Consider the following 23,078-nt stretch of genomic DNA (forward strand, 5'->3'; position numbering starts at 1 on the left):
TTTATTATGCAATGTTTTATATGGCAAGGCCCTTCTCTTATCTATACAATGCTGAAGAAAATGTTTGGATTTTGGCACAATATAAAATGGTGATACTTTAAACCTTTCACACTGAACTGCACAAACAGAGGTAAAAAAGAATGTAAGCTGTAGGTAACTAAGCTGTGGAGTAACCCAACTGCTGCATTTTGCAGCCTGACCACAATGCCAACAGGTGTTTCAATAACAGTGTTTTGCCCGAGTTTCTGGTGGGACACTGAATTTGCCGATGCCTTCATAACCTGAACACCTGCCGCAGGAATGTAGCCCCAGGGACTGTTTACAAACAGGAGGTCTCTTGCCCACACGTGGGGAAGCCCCTTTTACAGGGCACGAACTCATCGGTAAGGGCTGCCACCATCGTGATTCTCATCTTCCCCTTCAAGCCCTCGCTGCGGAAGCCTCAGGCACCCCGACGGCTCCCTCGGCGGGAAGCTGCAACACCCGGACCCTCAGTCCTGTCAGGGGCTGCACCCACTCCAAGTGTGGCGCGGAACTGTGGGGGATGCTGGTCTTCTCTGTTCCCTGACATGGGGGTCCCCGAAGCGACTCCCAGGTCCGAGCCCTCAGTCCCCTCCACCGCACCTTGCCCGGGCGCCGGCAGCGTGGTGCGCGAAAGCGGCGGTGGGTGGGCCCCTCACGGTGCCTCTCTACCACCCTCCCGCCCATCCCACCGCATGGCGCATGCGCACGAGCTCCCACGCACCTCCCGCTGCTCAGCTGGCGCATGCGCCTTGCTTGCTCCCCCCCCCCCTCCACATACACATCGCGCGCGCTCACCGCCCTTCGCCTTGCGCGCGCCCGTCCCGCGCGGGGGTGAGGAGTGGGTGTGGCTGGGCCGTCCTGCGCCTGCGCGGCGAAGGGCAGGGGGCTGGCCGCGCGCTGTGGGCAGCGCGCAGTAGCGCGGAGTGGCGGATGGAGCCTCCCCCTGGCGCCGCAGGTAGGGGCGGCCACCGCGCGCTCGCGCGCCGCCGGGCGGGCGGGTGGGCGGACGGCACGCGGCGGGTCGCACGTGCAGCGAGGGGGAGGGGGCCGGCGGTGGAGCGCCCCCTCTCCTCCCCCCCCCCCCCCCCCCCGCCGCCGCCGCCGCCGCCTCGGCCCGCCTCGCCAGGGCTTCCTGTGGGAAACCCCCGCCGCTTTCCTCTGCCCCCTCGCAGCCGCCGGCGGGGAGAGCGGGCGGGCCGGGCTGCGACGCCGGGGCAGCCCGAAGGGCTCGGCCCGCCCTCCCCCAGCCCCGGCGGGCTGCTGCCGCCCGCCCTCCCCGCTCTCCCCCCAGGCGCGGCCGTGACCGCCGGTGGCGGGACGCGGGGCGCGGCGCCTGGTCGCCCTCGCCTCAGCGGCGGCGCAGGCTGCTCGGGACGCCCGGGCACCAGCCGGGCCGGCCCGCTGCCCGGCCTGCCGCAGACTCCCTCACGGGAAAATGCCAGTGTTACCTGGTCTTCGGCTTCGCGCTATCGAGGTCTCGCCCGAACAGTTACAGCCACGTAGCCCCAGAATTCAATTTAAGCCTGTGCCCTTACAGCCACGTAATACTCGCCCTGTGCCTGAGGCAGGTGCCTGCGGCTGGGCAGGCGGGTGTTAAAAGGTCAGCCCGCCGGCAGAACGGACCCAGCGGGGCGTCGGCAGGCTTCAGCTAACGCAAGGTGTTGAGATACCTGTGGTTGGTGGTGAGTTGGGGCGGTTGTGGCTCTGCGCCTGTCTGTGCGACCCGTGGCTGCCTTTCAAGAACTGAGAAGATGCCAGCCAAGGCCAAGCTCTCCATTTCTGATGGAAACCTGCCCTGGGCCTGGCACTCCAGGCCCTCCAAACAAGGCATTCATAGAGTCATCAAGTTGTGATTTGTTGAGCACGTCATCGAAGTGTTGATGTGTTATTAACTTAAGAACACATTATAAAACTTACAGATGCATTTCAGGTGGTGGTGGTTCATCCACAGTGTAGTTTTGCTCCCATTTGTCATTTGGAAAAAGCCTGTTGTTACACTAGCTCAATTCAAGCTGTTGCATGGTCAGTGTATGGCAAAAAGAGTGTTTCCAAACGTTGAAGTTTATCAGCGCTCTGCTTCCCTAATTATGTCTATAGTGACATGGTATGCTACTCCTAATCCATGTTCTAATTTTATATTAGCTGTGGTAGGACCACTGAGGATGTACTTTGGGTACCCACTGCATAATGCCAATCCTGAGATCCATCTGCAGAGCAGTGGCATTGCTTACTGACCCGTCTCTAAATTTGCTAACTTGTTATCCAGCATCTTTTGCTTACCCCCACCCCCCCATCAGTCCCTGGCTGTTATGGCTCTTGAAAACCTCAGAATGTGAACTAAGCGCAGAGATGTCTAAGTGAGGTTGTAGAGAAAGTGGAACAATAGCTGCAAGAGGTGTGAGCTGCCCTGTTCGTATCAGTAAGGTGTTAACTCAGATACCTCCGTGCGGTAGTTTTTAATGTCTTCATTGCTAACTGCTTCTTGGCTTTCTTGACGAGAAAGGAGGGAGAATCACAGTTTAGTAAATTGTTAACCATGACTGATGCTTCATTCTGTTTTCACAAAAGGCACAAATATTCTTACGGCTTGGCTAGGCCGTAGGGAGTGAATAGCAAGCAGTCCTCTGAAGCCCAGACTGTAGAACCTGTGCATTATATCATGATTTGTATGGCGGGAGTATTTTGACAGCCAGTTTGGGAAGGAACTGTGGCTGTGTCATTAGGTGATTGTATATAGTAAATAAATTGGTAGATAAATCCATTGACAAAATTCTGTTATGCAATTTTGTTTATGTTTTTTCTCAGAATGAATATGCTGCAACTCAGCATTGAAGTTGATTTTTGTGTGCAGCACTTCCAAAACTCTGTAGGGTACTGTTTTCAATAGTAGAGGTCATGGGTTATTAGGAGGCACATTTTCTTTTTAATGTGCACTTGGTTATAGCTGTTGTTTTCAGACGGTGATGCCTGGATCCCTAGTCAAAGATTCACCAATGTGTAAAGAGAAAAGTAGGGTTATTGTCAGTAGCTTAGATACACCATACACGTTTTGGTGCCTATCCTGGGCGTTTTGGGGGGTCTTGAAAACGGAGGGTTTGAAGACTGATTCAATAATTTTCTGAAGATACTTAAAATGTCTGTTTCTTAGTGTCATGTGATAATCTAGGTTGTTAAATACAGCAGCAGGGTATCAGTGGAAGGAGAGAACTGGGCTTGCAGAATGGTTGTAACTTGTTTCAAGGTGGCACGGGCAGTAGGGCAGAGCTAGAAGAATATACTGAAAGGAGTGAAATTATAGCTTCAAAAGATAGAAAGGAGAAAATGGAAGATAAAGCAATGTTGAATTTAAAGTACAAAAATATGTAAGTAAAAGGAAAAACAGTTTCAGATTTCAATTAAAATTCTTTTAGCTAAGATTTGTGATTATGATCATAAGTTGCAACCATCAAGAATGGAGTTGAATGAGAATGACCTTTTTGATATTCCTAGCGTCTTTGACCTGTGTTGGGAACATGAAGGCAAAAGATAATTGTGATTTCCTGAAGTTCTTTGACACTACATTCTAGAGAACTGTTCTGGGAAAAGAAAAATGGAAGATGTATCAGGACGCTCTAATGAATTTTATAATACTGAGTGGTTTGAAGGGATTCTTTAGAGCTTAAAATTCAGAATGACGTTTGCAGTCCTTGATTTATGTAACCAAAAGGTTTTCAGCTTTCTCTTCATGTCAGAACACCTCATGGTCTGCAACTTTTGAAAACACGGGTGTGTTCCGATCGTAGCCATGATATTAGTTTCTAAAGTCTTCATTTATTTGTGTTATACATACTGATTGTTCATTAAACATGTAGGTACAGAAATCAAAGGTAGGCATGTTTTTTTCTTGTTTCTTAATCCTTACTTCTAGATAAAAATAAATAGCAGGAAGGATGGTATTTGGTCCTGTTATTCAGAAGCCTTGCTCTGAATTTGTGTGTGGTGTTCTTTATTTGGAATGAAAGGTGTAAATTGTATCTTGAAAGGAGTGGTTGAAGAGCTGGGAATTAAAGTCCTCAGGGAGCTTGGGCCGATTTTTTAAAATGGGACTTTTATTTGTGATTTGCATTGTTTTTCTTTACACCTTATCACACAATTCTGAAAATTAGCAAAGAGGAGTATGTAGTGCTGTAGTCACCGGTTAGTGTTATTGGGCATGGTGGGAAATCTTAGGTGGTTAGCATCTCCTCTCGTAAGAGCTGGGCCATTCCACTGGTTGTTAGATTTTCCTGTATCCCTTCATCCAGATGCTGGGTACTTTGCTCTTTTTACGTAGGTTTTCCCTGTTACTCATCTCTTGTTTCTGATGCAAATCATTGCACAGTTCTTGAGGTCACTGCCTAGCTCTAGTTTATGTGGTCTGTTTCGTTTATATGCTTCATATAGTTTGTGATTTTTGCAGGACCTTTCCCTACTTCTTACTCCAGGTGGAAGTAAGCAGTAAATTATCTGACAACATCCACTGTTATTTAGAAAGGGCACAGAAAAAATAGGGATTGTAGACTTGGGACAGGTTTCACACAAGAGGGGTTCGAAAGCTTGGGCTTCACTTAAAAAGTATGGAACCTGATGTGTAGGAATCCAGTTGTATCTGTGCTATTACTATATTTTTGCTGTCCCGGAAAAAAAAAACCAAAATGTGTATTTGTTTGCCTAAATGTTGCTGCATGGTGTCTTTGTGTAAGGGACAGAAAGTTGTGTTGAGGGTTTTAAATCAGTTACCAAGTGAAGCATTCAGAAGCTTTACAGCGGTAGAATTAGGGCTGGCTGTGCTACTTTACTCCTTGGGCAGCCCATGGCCCTAGTTGTTCCTGACTTTTTCTGCATTTTGCTGAAATCCTCATCCTCAGTTGTCAGAAGGGATTTCAGGTGGATGGGGTGTTCCCCTTCTAGGTAGCTCACACCCTAAATTTTCCTAACTGGCAGGGCTGTCGAAAAATAGTTCAGGCTAGGTGTTATTGAACCTGCATTATTTTCCATAGTAAATATTAAGCCTTGATGTGTAATTAATTCGCTGGGCCCTGTAACTGGCTTTGCTGTGTGATTGAGAGTGTAACAAGATCTCCTTGTGTCAAAAATCTTCACAAGCAACTTCAGGCTTGGCTTTACTTATTACTCACTGGATGTATGAGCATTTGTAATCCGCATGTAATTAACAAATAAGTGTGCTTTGTCAGGTCAGCTTTTCCTTTTCTTTCTCAGTATTACAGGCTTGCTGTAATGCTGTAATATAGCCATTGTTCGTTTTTAGCAAACGGGCTTGTCAGTATTCTCGTAATCCAGTACTGCCATATTGCAAGAATACGAGCCCCAAAGCAAAATGTAAGATAACAAATTCAGCCAGTGAAAAAGGTGAAAATTGACTTTGAGGTGATGATAGAATGGTGAGAAGTTAAAGCTTTGGAAATTTTCCCTGGTGTTGTCATCCCTGCACTCCATCTTAATTTAAAATAATGCCAGTAGATAGAAAGATCTTAAAATCTGTAACTTTTTAAATACAAAGAAATTTATTCATATACATTTAAAGAAAAAGAAGAGGTTGCTGCCTAGAGAAGCTGCACTGATCAGCCTCTCTTGCTTTTAAATCAGGGTTTCAGGGTATCATGTATGTTATTTCACTCGGATTATAACACTTCTGTCACTTCTTGTTGTCCTTCTATACTTTAAAACCGTAGTAGAGAGTGAACTAGTCAAGACACTAGTTCTTATGCAAACACCTGTGTGTAAATGAAATTACCAAACTTGGTAGCGTTTCACATCTGTGTAAAGTTGTCTGGTCCTGGTCCATCGTCAGTCAGTTCACTCTGGATGTTTTTGACTGATAAATTCCATTACCTTTAACAGGATCCTGAATGTTTTTGCGAGACCGAGGTTACAAAGCAGTATGCTGAACGTATTTGTCACTTTGGCCTCACGAACCTCTTGGCAGTAAGGGCGCAGGAGGCCCCTCACAGGCTACAGGATTGGGTACTTAAAGTATTAATTACATTGGTACATAAAATTACAGTTGTAGGGAAAAAAACTTAGATTTTAGAAACATACGGGTTTTTCCTCCCATTACTTTAATGGGTATACCTCTAAATTAATTTGTTCTGGTGTGTGACTTAGTGTTTTTGAATAGAGGTTTTAAGTAGTGGTTAATATACAAAAATGTACAGACTTTTTTGATAACTGTTTTTATGATACACATATGTGCAAATGAATTCACATGAATTAACATAAGTTTGGTAACTTTAATAGAAAATGGATAAGCTAGGCAGAATAAAGGAGATGAAAATTTTGAGTTGAATTAATACTCTTCCTGGAGGAGTAGTAAGCTATGTTTATCTTTGCCCATTTGAAACACAGTTACAAGTACACTAAAATAAATCTGGAATGATTTTTGAAAAAAATTGAACCTCTAGAACCAGTAGTCTGATTGATGAAAGGAATGTTTGCCAATAAATGTGGCAATTAACACTGTGCTGTGACTTCTGTTATTAATAAAAGTATACTTTTTCTGTGTAGTTTTATAATTAGCTCATAGGCAAGTGTTTTAAAACAAAACTTTAAGATGAAAGAGAGTATTTACAGCACCAAAATAATTTTTACCAAGGGATACGAAAAATAACCGAATCTCCCAAATTAATGCTCTTATATATCTTAACTATAAACGTTATTCATTCTCCAGCCTGTCTTAACTTTAAGTTTTGTTTATACTATAGATCTACATATGGAAAAAATGAGAGAATGGCTGGTAAACTCAAGTTTAATAGGCTCATTGCAGATGAAGACAAGACCTTCCCTTCCAGGAAAAGAGCTGTGTTACGCTTCTTTAGAGTGGAGATTTTCTTTAACTGTGGTGTATGTTAAAGAATGGGAATTCTGCATGTACGTTCTTGTTCTTCTTCACTGTCATAACTCTGTTATTTCTGCTCCTGAAGTATTTGTTAATACTTTTTCAAGTTCAATTTCTTAGCTTAAAAAAGAAAGGCATCTTAGAAATCTGTCTGTTAATAGCTGCTTACCTTTGATTGCAGCTGGTAGGAAAAAAATAGTAAGGTGTCTTTAAAGAAAAAGTGTCCCTTTTATGGCTCCACATTTCTGAACCAAGGCCCCCAAATAATGAAAGCAATTATCTTAAAATGCTTATATTTTGAAGAGTGTTATGTTTTTTAATTGGATACTTGAACTTTGACGGGACTTTCTACAGCATTTTGCTAGTAAATAACAGAGCTGATGTCTAAAAGTTGATATTACTGTGATTTCAAGAAAAGCATGAGATATAACAGTTGCTAATGAAAATGTTAAAAATATACGAAAAGTTTTCTGTTCTTCCTATATACTCTGATTCTTACTGAAATAGCTATAATATTTAAAGTACTACTTTGAGCCATTTTTTTAAAAATGTGCATAGATAAACTGAATCAAGAAAATTCAAATTACAGGTCGTATAATGAGAAATGCGTGTTTCAAAAACTGTTACTGGAATCGCTTGACTTGCTTCCTCTTAGATGCAGAAGGTATGAGGCTTCTGTAAATATCTGGGTAGACATGTTTTTAACTTTTTCTCAACTTTTTCTGAGTAATCTGTGTCCCTGCTACCTGAAGTCATGAGAGAGATGAAAGCAGAGCTGTAAACTGCCAGCAGGGTGTAGTGACAAAAGGGTAAGTCGGTTACCAGCTGTTTTGAACGAAGAGGGGAGATGATATGACTTTTCTCAGGACATTCTTCTAGGAAAGCTTTTGTCTTGGTATCCCATTTTTGTAATAGTCTTCTAATTAATATGATAAGCTGCTACAGTCCCTTTCATTATTAAGACTGGAAAGCAGCTTTGTGTTTCATTCTCCTCTTGTCCTCTTAAAGGTCTGCCTACAGCACAGGTCTACACCGTGCTCCTCCCTTTCTCAAGGCCTTCCTGACCCTGTGGTCAGAGCTAAGGAAGCCAGGAGAGTGTTCGTCATCTGTTTTCCTAGCTTCTGTATGGAGTGAATTTGATGTGTGTTCTGCGCCGTTCTGATGGTTGTGACACTCTTGTTCCTATTGATGCATTTGTTTCTTGATATTTTTTTGGTCATTTTTCCAAAAATAATGAAAACTGTTAAACCAAATCGCGGTGGTCCTTGGCCTTCCATGCCAATAAATAGCTTTTGCAGCTGGGGGTTTTGATCAACCACAGAAAACTATCACAATTGTAGTCTTGTGCCCCATGTATTCTATGCAATCAGAACTGTTTCAAGCATTGAGATTTGCCAAAACACACAGATTTTATTTAAAAAAAGAAAAAGAGGCCTTACATGCATTCTTAGTGTTTTGCTGAATAGGGTTATCTCCCAGTTTAGCATCTCTCCTTCCTCTAATTCTTTACACAGGGCTGAAAACAATTTCTCTTTCACAGAGATATTCCCTTTTCCTGTAGTTTTGTTCCATTCTGTCTTTTTCCGGGCAACGGCGAGCTTATAACCCCTATGCCTGTTCTTTATCCTCTCCTCTGTTCCTCTCTCCGTGAGGAGCAGCAGCGTTCTGGACTGTGCTGATCTCCATCTTTAGGAATCGTTGGGTAGTCTCACCACAGATTCCTTGGCTGTAGCCTTATTCACATTTTCAAGGAGCTAGTGACTTAGATGCTCTAACACCTGCAAGCCTGTATTTGGTTTTAATTCTGGCTTAGCTTCTGTGTATATTTTTACAAAATACTTATTTTTTACTGTTTATTGTATTTAATTTGCTTTTTGTAACCTTTACTTAGTTATCTTGTGTTCATCCATCTGTCCCTTGTAACGTTTGATTGTACTAGGAAATTTCAACAGAATATAAAGTTAAGGTAAAGGTAGAATCTTAGAGCATTAAGTTGCTCTAACAAACATGCCTGAATTTTGGCTTGCAGGGGGAGAACGAGAAGCTGTTGCTATCATTTGTTTGGCCCTCGGGAAGCTGAGAGATAGCGTGTTCTTGTTGGTTCTCTTTGTGGACAGAGGCCACGATAATCTCAAAGAGCCGACCCAGAACACCAGGCAAGGTGTGTGGAGGATGGGAAACAAAGGTGTCAGCTTTCAAATGCAGAAGGCAGATTGGGGGAAAACTTATTTTTTGCTTGTCTGGGGTAGTTTTATTGATGTTTTGAAGATAAGAGTAGTAGGTCGGTTGTAATGCAAATTCTTCTGTAGGGACTAGCCTGCAGCAAATCTGGTATTAGAATTATCTATTTTAGTGCAGAATAGTGAACTTTCAAAGGGGAAAAAAGTACTTATTATTCTAGAAACTGTAATATACTTGAAAAAAGGCAAAAGGAATTGATGGTTTCACATCGTGGCTGTCTTATGTTTTTTGATGAAGTCTTCCTTCTAGGTGTTTTTTCTTTGAAAGTTCTTGCCATGTATGTTACTGTAGGGCTGACTAGGTTGGATTGATCATTATGCCCTTGCAAGGGCTTACACACTGGTATCAGAAATGTGGTTACTCTGCATGTAAACATATTTTTCTAGCTGATATCAGGTATTGTTAGTATTTGTGGCTTATTTTACTTTAATATTTTGTATAAATACTAGGGATACCACCTTCAGTAAAGTGTTTTAAGAAAAATCACTGTAATTGCAATGCAATGGATAGTTTAGAATCAAGGAAGAATATTAAAATACTTAAGACGTTACAATTGAAACTTATTAATAGATACAGTACTGCCTAAACTGAACATCTGTATTTGAGCTATTTGGAGAGATGGTTACACCCAGATGCATAAAACTGCCTCCTCTACATTATAAGATGATTTGAATTGCTTGTGCTTTTCACTGTTTAAAGACCGATGCTTGCCAACAAACTTTCTTTTAAAAACTGTAGATGAGATTATAAGTGGCCTTTGTTCCTGTTTCCTTTATACCGTTGAATAATTACCTTTGAATTACTGTTGTAGCTCTCTTCTGATTGTTCGCACTGGATGCTGCCCTGTGTTCTGATGTGTCCTCTCCTTCCTGCATTTTCAGCCTTTTCAGGTTTGACAACATGGGACTAAAATGAGGGAATTTGCCTGGAGCGCAGGTCTGCCATGCTTCTGGTTGAGCTGGTGTTAACACCAGTACAGCTACTTCTTGGTATCAGTCTTATGCCCCTTTCCTTTTGAATAATTGAAAATTAGGGTGCTTAAGCTAAGATAAAACCTGAAAATCCTCTCTGCGTCTCCTCTTTGTCAGTAGTGGGGTGGCTGATCCTTGTGTTGGAGCCCTGTGCTTTGTCGTTGTGGGAACCCCGGATGCTTCAAGCCACTTGTGCCAGCGGGGGAAGCCCAGCTGCCCTTCCCTAAGGCAGCCCTAAAGACACCTGTGCTATCCACCATATTTCCATGTATGCTGGGGTAGATACTGATGTATAAAAATTAAATGAAGTAATTATTAGAACTCTGATAAGTAGATCTAGTTACTCCAGAGCGTAAACCAGCTGAGAAGCACCTTTTTTGTGTGTGTTTGAGTTAGTTTTCTATATTGAACTGGTCACTCCCTGTGTGGTTAAGTGCATAACAACACTCCTGTGGTGAGGGTGAAAGAGGGCAATAGGGGACTATTAAAACTTCCCTTTTGATGGCACCTAGCAACCCACTTCCTTATCTGTATCCACATTCATAGATCAGCTTAGTTTCTGCCTATTCTAAGCACCAGTATAACCAATTAAAAAAAAGCGGTGGGAAGCTTAGGCTATGGTTTGAGCCAGTGGTGCTCATGACAGTTCAGTCTTCCATCTTGTCCTAGTCTCACGCAGTTCCCTCTCACGGGTCATTTATGCAGTTATATAGTGAGCTGGATTGGAGAATTTATCTAGCTGGAAAATTGCCTGACAATAAATTTATTTACCTTTAAACCAAATTAACTTACTTCCCCTTTCAGTTCACCACGGGGCTGCAGAGTACATCTGTGTGGGCAGAGAGAGAAGAGCATGACAGGGATTGGGAGAGGCAGGACTGCAGTAGTGCCAGCTTGCTTTGACTGAAGTTGTTCAAAGTAGAGATGAAGCGCATAGTTTGGTGGGGTGCTGTTTCCGGCCATGTCATTGAGCTGAACTGATTTGTCCCTCTTTTTTAAAAAATATGTAAAATATTATGATATCTTTGTGTTGTCTGTAACATAATAAATGCTTGGTACAGGAATTGTACTGATACTCTGCAGAAAGTTAAAATGAAAGATATTTAACTGTAATTATTTTATCTCGGTCATGAAAATCAGACCATAGAAGCAAATCCAAGTTGTGAGCTATTTGTGTTTGGCATTTTTATTGTATTTAGAGAAGACACTTTTTCTTTCTTTTGCTGTAGAAATTCCAAGTGAGAAATTTTAGAGGAGAAAGATAAATCTTTAGTTCAGATTCTGTATATTCCTCATTGTAATCCTCTGTTTCGTTACCTGATTCCCCTAGTAATATCACAGATTCAATACTGTGTAACCTCATAATGTAACCTCATAGCATTAGTAAACTTTAAAACACGATGAGTTAGAAATCACTAGAGAAACGTAAGACTTTGTTGCCTTTTGATCTAGAAGTAACTACAGATGCTCTGAAAAATAGTGTTTGAAAGCAGTAGGTAACTTAAATTCTGCTTCTTTCCTTAATTTCAATACATTGCACTTGTAATTTATTTAAGCTAAATTTTTTTATAAGCAATTTTCAAAATAAAGCTGTATCTGACAGTACAGTTCTCATAATCGGAGCATCACAGCTGATGCTGTTCTGAAGCATAATATTGACATCAAAGGGTGAATAAATAGTGTGTTTGAGGAGGAAAACCAGGTATTTGATATAACTGTGTTGTACTATAAAATATTCTGAACAAATATCCTTTAAAGGGTTTTTAACTCAGAAGCTAAGAAGTAAAAAGCTGTGCTTGATAAATTCTCATCCCTTTGTTTTGGAGAAAGTGAATTGGAAATGCAGGGTTGTTTTATTTTCTAAATGGTCTGTGTTGTTTAACTATTCAAAATCATTAGCTGTACTCAAGAGTCCTAGATTCTGAGACAACTGAAAGCCAACTGCAACTGTACTTTTAAGCAGAGAATTCAGACAGCGGCATTTGTTCTTGTTAAATTGAGTTTCTCAATGAAAAATCTCCTAGATCCTCCATTTAAGAGGCTGCTTAGTTTTTGGTCTTTTTTTTTTGTTTGTTTGGTTGGGGTTTTTTAAGAACTGAAATCTTCCATACAGGAATACAAATTTCAGGTTGTGCTCTAATATGTGCTATATTTCTCAGCTTTATGACAGTGAGTAAAAAAGCCAGTTTGTGCAGATAATGTACATAGAAAAATACTAGTAACCTGAAATAAAAGTAATTCTCAACCTTTGTGCAGTCTGTATGCAAAAGTTCTATTTAGTAAGGCAGAAATTAGAATGCACTGCCAGAATTTTCTCCATTATTTTTGGTTCATTGTGCACATTGAACAGAACAGAAATATTCAGGATAATGCTCATACTAAATCTTGGGTTTTCCTGCCCTTTGGTCTGTGTGGTCCTTCCATGGTACTTTCGGCTGCTAGATTGTGACAGTTTTAGTATACTAGCATATGTTACATAAACAATGCTGTGTTATTTCTGTAGATTGACTTTCTCTGATGTAGAGCTAAAAAAAGTTGTTGTTTTTTTTTTTCCTCCCCTCCTCCCCCCCTCCCCCCTCCCCTTGCAGAAGGCTCTAAGCTGAGACATGTAGAAAAAGACGTTTTGATCCCACAAATAATGAGAGAGCGAGCCAAGGAGCTATGTTCAGATAAAGTGCAAGGTAAGAGTCAAACATTCACTGGGAGATCAGATGTATTTACTTTTGTGCCTGAGTATAATACTTGTTTTTGAAGTCAAGTAGCCAGAGAATTAATGTGTGATCTGCATCTTACCTGTTCACTGTGAAACCAGTAGTTAGGTGTATAAATCTGCCATGTTGGCTTTGGTTGCTTGGTGATATGGAATATTTTCCAAAATTACTTGTTCTTGAGGACTGTCAAATTCAGTGTGATTGATATAAAACTTTCCACATCTTGGTCTAGACTATATTACGACAGAGCAACACAAGAGTTACTGTATTCCTGTGCGTAATATTTGGTACTTATATAAGTGAAATTGCCTCGTGAGCCTTCAGTTAGGGCCTCCTTCATTATGATTAATGTGTTTAAATATTTCCAACTAACTGCATCCTTTCCCTGCCCCAGTATTTTAATGATATGTGCACATAAACATACACGTGTTATTAGACAGATCTTGAAATAGGATGATGCTGCCCACTTGTGCATGTTTTCATTTTCTTTTGAAGAGTACTGGACAGTAACTCTTTAAAGTTGGGTATCGCTACTTCTTCTGACACCCAACTCTTCTCATATTCCTGGAAGAAATCTGGAACTTTTTGAAGTACCAGAAAGACAGAGCTGCTTACGCACAGATTAGGCGAGAATGTTGCTCTAAGAGGGATGTAGGAGTGGAAAGAAAAAATTAGTCCATAGAATTATTCTATACAAGTGGCATGCTTTCAATAGAGGGTACTTGCCTCTTGTCCTCTAGATCTGTGCTCTCTAAACTTTTTTGATAGCACCCCATCAGTAAAAAATTTCCGTGTGCAATCCCAGTACATGTATATTTATTTATAAACTATATCCATGTACCACTGTACTAGTACATTACGTACATTATAAAAACCAAAAATAGATATGGAAAAAGGGTGAGTTAATGATGAAATAAACAGTACTTTAAGATATTTTTAATGTTATTTATCAATGGTACAAACCCCTTTTTGCTCTAAAAATATTACTGTTAATAACAGTATTTTTACTGAGAGCTATGTGATTGAATATGCTTCATTATTTTTTAAGATCTTTGTTTAACACTTTGTGATACAGCAATTCAAAGATCTGGGTCTACATTCAGTTTATTTCAATAATAATAGAGTCCAGTGGAGAGCTGCGAAGGTAATCAGGGGACTGGAGCATCTGTCTTATGAGGAAAGGGGGAGAGACCTGGGTCTGTTCAGCCTGGAGGAGAGAAGGCTGAGGGGGGATCTTGTCAGTGCTTATAAATATCTGAAGGGTGGGTGTCAAGAGGATGGGGCCGGACTCTTTTCAGTGGTGCCCAATGACAGGACAAGGGGTGACGGGCACAAGCTGGAACACAGGAAGTTCCACCTGAATCTGAGAAAAAAACTTCTTTCCTGTGAGGGTGACAGAGCCGTGGAACAGGCTGCCCAGGGAGGCTGTGGAGTCTCCTTCTCTGGAGACATTCAAAACCCGCCTGGGTGCGTCCCTGTGCCCCCTGCTCTGGGTGTGCCTGCTCAAGCAGGGGGGTTGGACAAGATTATCTCTAGAGGTCCCTTCCAACCCCTACCATTCTGTGATTCTGTAATACTTGGTTTTAATGGGTGTCATAGCTGAAAAAGATACCTCACAAAGATGCGTAGATCCCACTGGAAGAAGTGCATTGTTGCCTGCACTTGCTAAAATCACGATATTCCTTCTTCAGTCCCATCCACTAATTCTGCAAAGGTTTTTCTTGAAATTGGGCTAGTAAATGACCACCTTCCCTGATGTTAACCAGGTCTTCTTCCAAACTAATCAGAAGGTGCCGCATGTTCATATTTTTAACAAGTAAGTTCAAAAATCACTGAAAGTCTCATTTGGAAGGTTTTTAAATAGGTTAGAAAACTCTGTTTCCACGTGTTTAAAGTGTACAGGTACAAGAGGGTTTATAGGTGACACACTCGCATTGTGTTCAGCAACAAAAAAAAACCCACCAAAAAACAACCAACCAAACAACCACGAAAAATCACATAACGAGGGGTTTGTACCCAAACATCTGTTTTCCAAATGCTCTCTCCATAGCACAAGTTGCTTTTGAAAAGCAGTTACTTTCTCACTTCTTGTTAAAACACCACCTTCACCTTGAAGGGACGCGTTGAGTGTGTTTATGTTTTGGAAATATCTGCAGGTAGCAAACTACTCACAGCCACTTGTCACCGCTGAAAAGGTCGGCAAATTTGGAACACTTGTCTTTTTGTAAAAGAAAAATGCGTAAAGTTTGACAGCTCTTTCAAGCACTTTGCCATGAGACAGCCAGCGAACCTCTGTGTGGTGCAAGAGATTTTCACGGTCCCTCCCCATCTTGTTACAAAGTCTGGTAGAGATGCTACTATTTGAAGGGCTTGTTTTCATAAAGTTAACCATGTCGATGTCATCCTGTGGTGCTTTGTGCGCTCCTGGCTCCAGCTTCTGTGCTGCACTGGCTCGCCTGTGAGTGATGCAGTGAGGGAGTTCCGTGTGTGGTGCGCGCTCTCTGTAACCTTACCCTGGCATCCCTTTTTTACTCCAGTCAGAGCAGCTGGTGGTTACACTTGCAGAGTTTTTCCATAAAACATTGGGTTTGTATTGAATCCATTTCCCACCGAGACTATATCCGGTACGTCTCGCCTTTAGTGGCTCACAAAAAAAAAAAACATTTACCATGGCAGGAAGAACAATTGTTTCCCCAATGGTATGTGGCTTTTTGCTGTTCATTGTTACCTAAGAAACTTCAAAGGAGGCCTTCTAGACATTTATCACTAGGTTTAAAATCAAGTCTAGTTAAAGTGGACCAGCATATTTTCAAGCAGCTGCTTTTAGGCGTTCCCCAAAAGACGTAAAGGAGTAGCTTTATAGCAATTTGGAGATGAGTAACTGGGAAAAGAGTTGGGCATATATGCAAAAGGAAAGTAGCCTCATAGAACAGGTAACTTCCAGTGCTGCCAGAAGGAATTAATACACCTTTTTTTCATCTGAATGATAGTTGAATCAGTTTTACTTTGAACTCTATACCCCTTGGGGAAAAGAAGTTAAGAGGAAAAGCAATTATAGTAGTGTAGGTCATTGAAAGAGGATGTCAGTTAAAAATATTTTGAGAGCATGGTCTGCATATAGTTTTCTTTGCAGGTAGACCAAAGGCGGGTGTGTGTGTTGTTTGTTTTTTCTCTTCTGAACTTTCTCTGTGTAAGATGAGGACTTTGGTTTCCGCATCTTAATTTTCTGTGGCAGCAACCAATATTGGAGATCCTTGAGCTATGAGCTGTGGACCATTCATTACCTTGCAGCTTCTCTGTGTGTTTGCCTCCATAAATTTTAAAGCAATATTCTATCTTTTTTTTGTGTGTTAGCTATATTTTTTTTTTGTCTCTCCTGAATAGCATTCAGTTGTGTATCTTTAGGAAAATGAGATTTGTGGATACACCTGTCTCCCCCTAATTCCTCTGTCACCTGTAAGTCAGTTTTGATGAAATTGTTTGGAAGTTAGAGGTGGAAATGGCATATTTCTGATGCAGTTGTTATGATTAAATAGACAAGGAAACCCTACATTCATATCCCTATTTAAAAAAGGTGGTAACATCAGTTCAGCTATTTTTGTTGTATACCTTTTAATCTGGATGACGGAGGAGAGACCAAACTGTGGGAAATTAACCTTAAGCAGTTTTGTGAACAGGAGGATTTATCTCTTAAATCCACTGTGAAATTATTCGTGGAATAAATTTGTTTTCTTAGTACACTGGGATAGGTGTTAATCACAGTAAATAGCCTATGGTTTCTATGCTGTTACCAATTATAAGCTATGAATATAAGCTGTGTAATTAAGTAATCAAAACTCCTGCGATGCGGTTTGTGTGCTAGAGAGTGCACACATGTGCGTGAAATGGTGCTGTTTACATTAAGTGGCATAGCTACTCATTTAACTTGCTCTGGGTGTAGGATTTTTCTGCTTTATGTTAATTTTGTTTGAATGACTCCTATTAATGTACCTTTGGTTCATTTTGTCTTTAGGAAATTGTGGTAAATGCATTGGTAATATAGGAAACAAAGCTATTCTACAAGTATGGGCCTTTTACTATTTACTTGATCACGCTAGGTTCATATCTGTCCCTATGGGGAGCCCCTATACATTCAATAGTGCTCTGCGTGAGCACGGGGGTCCATCTGTATACAGCCCGTTACCTTAGCCTGCAGCTATACCACCTAGAGCTGTGTGCTTATCAGAGCTAATAATGCAAGTAGTGACAGCCTGTCCAGCATGTGTTCGAGGGCCATCCAGGGAAATGAAACCCTAAGGGTTAAAAAATAAATAAAAAAATAAAGGTTTTGTTAACTCAAGAGGTGATCCTGCTACCCTAGCGTGATTAAATGGGTGACCCATTGCTGTGCTCGGGTGTTAGCGTACCAGGGTAGCTTAATGATGAAATAACCATGAAAATGTGTCCATCTGATAATTGCTCTTAAAAATTAAGTATTTGTCTGGTCATATTTCTTTTCACTTAGATTATTTAAATTTACTTTGAACTTTTTTCAGATTGTTTCAATATAGTTCTTGTGCATGCTGTGTGTTTCTCAGAAATTTAGTACATCTTAGTTGCAGAATAATTTCTGTGTGCTTAAGCATTTCAAGCATTTTTGCAGTGAAAATGGAGGTATTTGTAATTTTGTTAAGAGGTAGAGGTGCTTTCTGCAAAACGCTAGTCAGTTTTCTATGATCATTATGCTTTACTGTGTTAATATCCATGCACTGTATATATGTGAAATTCTGGGCTCTTATAGGAGTATCAGAAGTGTTGTAAAAACCAAGCAAAGAAAAAAAACCCCAACAACATTACCACAGAGGAACTTTTCACTGTATTTGTACAAACTGTAGCATGAATTTGTCCAAAATAATATTAAATCTATATATTTCTGTATCAGTGTGTCCTTGACACATAAAAATATATGCTTCCAAACTGAAGTAGCTACAAGGAGCGTTTATTTGCCATTGCCTCATCCATTGCTTCTATGAAATAATTTCTTAAGTGAGTTGTTTTCCTTTAAAATTGCCGAGTTTTTGGCTTTAAATTCGAGTTATAAAGTTTGCACTTGAGTAAACTTCGTTACAGCAAAATCACAGTAAATTTCAGGAACCTGAAATTAGCATTCTGTTCTCTTAAACAAGGGGCATGCACTAAAAAACCTGCAAGAGCTTTTGTGGATCTTGATCATATCTACAGAAATGTTTGTCCTATTTCTTAAGAGCACTTATTCTGCTATTCAGAGTTACCAATTCTGAAATCTTTCACTTGGTGGGTTTAGGTAGAGAAGAACCATTGAGGACAGAAATACACAAACAGTAGTACTTTAAGGATTGTACACTCAATTCAGTTTGATTTTGGGTTACTTGGCTTGGAAAATAAAACCAGCAGAAGCTGACTAACTTCAACAGGTTGTGGGTTTGGGCTCTGAAGAAGTTGTTTTAAGTTGAGATCCCAAAAAGAAAGTACTGGATCATTGATTCAGTCATGAGACCGTAATGATGTATCGTATCTGAGGTATATGTTTTGTCTGTTTGTTGTATTATAAAGCAATTCTCCCCACATTCTAAAACCCCACAATTTTTTTTCTTTTGCTTGGAGAAAAGCAATCTTGCTCCAGAGACAAGGGCTTTTAGTTCTAAACTTTTTCTTCTAAATTTTACTTTACATTATTTACTAAACGTCTAATACTGATACATCATCTGGGTTTGGGCCTTTAAAGGTCAGCAAGCGTGACTTGCAGATGTCTTCTGTAACTGTGAACTCATTTGAAGGCTCCCCGGTTCATGTAGGAAACTGAGCTACATGCTTTTCAGGGTGAATACAGGGATAGATAGCTCAAATCATCCTTTAGGAAGGCAGTGAAGTAAGGGAAACAATTTGGATGATTGAATACCTAATCCTGCATGTGACTCTGCAAATAAGAATGTGCCCGTTTCTCATTTTAAGCATGATGTGGGAGATATCCATTTGGCCAAGATGACTAGTTGTTCTGTTGATTTTTTTTTTTTTTTTTTTTTTTAAATGGGAGGAAGAAAGAAAGGGGATGTTTCTACCTGTGCTCAGTTGAGGACCTTCCCTGGAGCAAACTGTTACATTGGTTCTCTTGTCTGTAGGAAGGGTGTAAATGGGGCAAATGGATTTACACTGCTGAAAAAAGCTCTTAAGATACTTTGCAAGGCTTTAAAAAATGGTTTGGAAAGCGTGGCTGGAAAAGGACGTTTCCAAGCAGCTACCCTCCTCCCATTCTCCAGTTTCCCTATCAGCCCTCTCCTCCTCAGGGCTCATGTTGATACTTAGTGAAAATGATGGGATGCAACACTACTGCAGGCTTCTGTACGGTAGAGCATGACCAGTGTCAACCAGAGTTTTGATAACGTGCAGTTACTCAACAGTCCTGTCGCTGACATTATCTGTGTCCCCGTAGGGGCCACCTGCTCTAGACCATGACCCTTACACCTGACACATCAAGGGCCATAAAACCAAAGAAATTTCTGATTGAACTACGTGTGATGCTGCACATTTAAATGCCCAAGCACACCTTTAGATGTTTATTCATTCTTCAAAAAAAGTCTTGTTATATATACTTTCTTATCAGAAATGCGGATAATGAAATGTGTGAAATACTTAGGAAATTTCAGCTTGATGTTACTCAGTGGTATTGCTCACTTTCCTTTGTATTGCAGGCCAAGTTCTGTTAATGGATGCAAACGCTTGCTGAATGCTGGGGGAGGATTAACCTGTTGGCACCTATGCTCATGGTTCTGAGGTTGATACTGACAGATGCTAAGGCTGATAGTACTGGGAAATTACATGACAGCTCACATTTAAAATTTTTGATGAGTCATTTTCCTGATGCAAATTAAAACTAAAATCACCATTTATAACTGAACTTTGCTTATCTGCTTTGCCTCATTGTGAAGGTATAGTCCTTATTTTTTTCGAAATCCACATGTCTGGAAATAGAGTGATTTTCTAATTGACCAAAGCAAAAAGATCAAGTAGCTGATAAAAATCAATGTGTTAACATGACAACTCCTGGTAACATTTTTTAAATTGAGGTGCTGTGACCAGAAATTGCTTCAATGTGCTTGTGTACCTATTATTCAGAGATTGATGGAAAGCCTGAGAGGTTACATGGAAGGAATCACAGATTTTATGACTGGAATAGCCCTCTTTTATGAGTGAAAAAAGAACACTGCCTTATTATCTCCAACTTCATTTTTGTGAGAGGAAGGTTAATATAATTTGAGAACGTAGGTTCAATCCAGCAACAAAACTGCAGGTGGAGAATTATGTTATTATCTGTTGCTGTATTGATTAGCTGAATATTAGTATTGTACTTAGACAAGTACATTATAGTCATGTTGTGTGACCCCATGACCCTATACAAAGCTATTGAGATGACTCTTCCACATGTTGTGCAGTTGTCAGCTACATAAATTATTTTAGATGTTTTGATAGTATACAGCTATATTTAGTACTGGTAATTACTCGGTGTTTTTCCCTGTGTAGGGTTTCTCAAGAGTAAGGTGCTGAATTTTTATATGATGTTTTTGTTTGCGCACAAAAGCTTTTACTGTGGAAAAATTATTCAGCTCTATATATTTTCAGTGAAAATTTGCTCTCATCACATTTAACTATATGAATTAATACAATCTCTAGAGGGATTATGGTATATTGAGCTTTGCTCCAATAAACTGGGCAGAGAAACCAGCTATATGTAAATTACAGTTTGAAGAAATTAGATCCTAGATCTTGTGGTCTTTTTTAATGATTCTTACAGCATTAACTACTCTCAGCTAATTTAGGGTTTTTTATAGAAAAGAAATATGGGAGTGTATTGTGTTACTTGGTGATGGAAATTTAAGTATTCTAACTAGTGTTAGGACTTTGAAGAAAGTGTTCGGAGAGGGAACTTACCCCATTTGATATTTTTTTTCTTCCCTCCTCCATGTCACTTCAACCCAGCTGATGACAAGAAATGGGTCAGACTGCTAGCTTTACCACTGCAACTTAGTTGTGTGGGGTTTTTTATTTTTTTATTAGGGAATGGAACAGCTTTTCCAGGGACAAAGAGAAATGAAATCACTTTCAGTGAAAGAAAGAGGCCTCATTATAGCCACCAACAGCAGTTATTGACAGCTACACTTCCTATTAACAAGGAGCATTTAAGAGTTTGGCTGTTGGATCTTTGGACTTGATCTAATTTGCTAGCATTAATTAGTTTCTTTTGAGCACAGACACTTGGTGCTCACAGCTATAGATTTGGAGGACTAATTAGGACAGAAAATTGAACAGAATGGGGTAAGGCATTAACCTTCAACCATTACCAGCTGGGGCTCTGATAAAGACCACAGAGTCCAAATGCTCCTATTCATGCAAAGCGTACTCTAATGAATATCAATTTCAGCCAGGTTGCCATATCCTACAAGCACTGTCTTAATTTTGATTTTCTTACCTGGTAGAGATTTTTATGTCTAGATAGTAGCAATATTGGTAGTTCAGAGCTGGTAGATTACAACCTTGATAGGTTACCTATGTTTTGTCCAGTCCTTCATTTGGTTTTCTCAGGTTAAGAGGTTTTGTTGGTTTCCAGTTAGGCTCCTGAATTTCAAATTGTTTTCCCTGTCCAGCATAAATATATGAAGATAGCGTAAATTAATTACATGATGTTAACAAGTGCTGATTTAAATAGAAGAGACCTGGATAGTTTTGGATTATTGTAGTACATAGTACTACATAGTAGTACATGGCAGTAATATCTATGACAAGAGCACTGACCAAGCTAACTGCTGAAGATTGAACAATAGGATTGCTTCTTTTGCAGCTTTTACGATGAGATACAAGTATTATATTGTGGTGTTAAGCTGGTGGCCCAGTTTTAGGAGGAAAACTGTTCTTTCAGACTGTAGATTGATAGTGTTTTAACATCTGCAGAATGGAAGCACCTTAACTATGTAAAAAGAAAGGAGAAAAACAATTGTCTTTGTCTTTTTGTACCATTTCCCAGATCACTGGAAGTGTTAGACTTGGAATTAAGATCCAAATACTCTTCAACAGTTGTCTCTACCCTTTATTCATATCACTACTCCCTGACAAACTCCCTGTCCGATCTGGATCATTGCTTCTGTACCTGGAAATTCCTTGCCCAGTGATGAGAAGAGTGTCAAGTCTCTTCGACATCTGTTATTAAAACTTGTTTCTTTCAGGAAGGCCACTAGCATTAATGTCTGTCCCGTGACTTTTGAAGAATTGAATCTGTCTGGGTTTTGTCTGGTGTTTAGCTCTTGTAAAGTTAAGGTTGACTTTTATGTGCGCTAACTTTTTTTTAGTTCTCCATTTGTAAACTCTGTACCGTTAGGTTGAGTAGCTGGTTCCCATGTCTTAGGGTCCTGGTGAGGTCGGTTTGGTGCAAGTTGTAAAAATAGAGAAATACAAACTCACCTGTACCTACCGATCTTGAGGTATTTATGGTATTTAGGTGAGACTTTTAGAGAACCACTTTTGCTGACTGTCTGTGAGGTGAGTGTCCATAGGGCAGCAGCCAGTGGACAGGGGAGACATAGTCAAGTTCTCCTCACAGAAGGGGGAGGCTAGAGTAGTTACTGCTGCAGCATCTTACCAAGTCGAGGTTTGTATCTTTTCCTAGATTTTATATACAGTATTTGCTGTTGCTCATAGTTTTTCTTCCCAGTTGACATGTTTTGATTCTTATGTGTCAGTCATTCTTACTGCCAGCAAGTGAGGGCATACTTGGATATTCTGTAGGGTTTTTTGGTGTCCATTCATCGATGGTGGTGATATCCTACAGATACTGTGGCTTATATATTAGTGTATTGCAGTATTACATGACACGTGTTATAGTTGCACTTAGCAACACATTGTTAATGGCAGTGCATGTGACTTATGGTAACTGTTATTTTAACTGCATGTCCTTGAAGAGGTATTAAGTAGTTGCTTTGCAGTTTTGGATTATAAACCCTTCTTAGATACTACATTCAACAGTAACACAGTTAGCACTTTGTGTAAATAAATTGAATACTTCTAAGAGGTTATGCTATATTCCTTTCGCATGTGTATAAATATTTATATTGTATATGAATTATGAATATTACCCTGGGGTTACTTTCACACAGAAAATAGGTTATTTTTCAGCTGGTGAAGTCAGAATGTGTTGTGTAGATACCATTAATTTCAGTAGTGGAAAACAGAACTTAGTTTGGTCAAAAAGTA

General features: G+C 40.3%; 1 protein-coding gene across 2 annotated transcripts in view; it reads left to right on the top strand.

Annotated features, from left to right (window-relative positions):
• The first annotated feature begins 852 nt into the window (after positions 1 to 852).
• Positions 853 to 23,078, top strand: part of CMC1 (C-X9-C motif containing 1) — a 43,885-nt gene continuing 21,659 nt past the window's right edge. The window contains exons 1-2 of one of the 2 annotated variants that reach the window (XM_075083283.1): positions 853 to 979; positions 12,699 to 12,791. In XM_075083283.1, the coding sequence (XP_074939384.1) occupies positions 955 to 979; positions 12,699 to 12,791 (118 nt within the window). In that variant the 5' untranslated portion in view covers positions 853 to 954. The remainder of the gene's footprint in view (positions 980 to 12,698; positions 12,792 to 23,078) is intronic. The other variant, XM_075083284.1, reaches the window with a different exon arrangement.

The sequence above is a fragment of the Phalacrocorax aristotelis genome, chromosome 2 (genome assembly GCF_949628215.1).
Source record: "Phalacrocorax aristotelis chromosome 2, bGulAri2.1, whole genome shotgun sequence".
In the NCBI taxonomy this organism is placed as follows: Eukaryota; Metazoa; Chordata; class Aves; order Suliformes; family Phalacrocoracidae; genus Phalacrocorax; species Phalacrocorax aristotelis.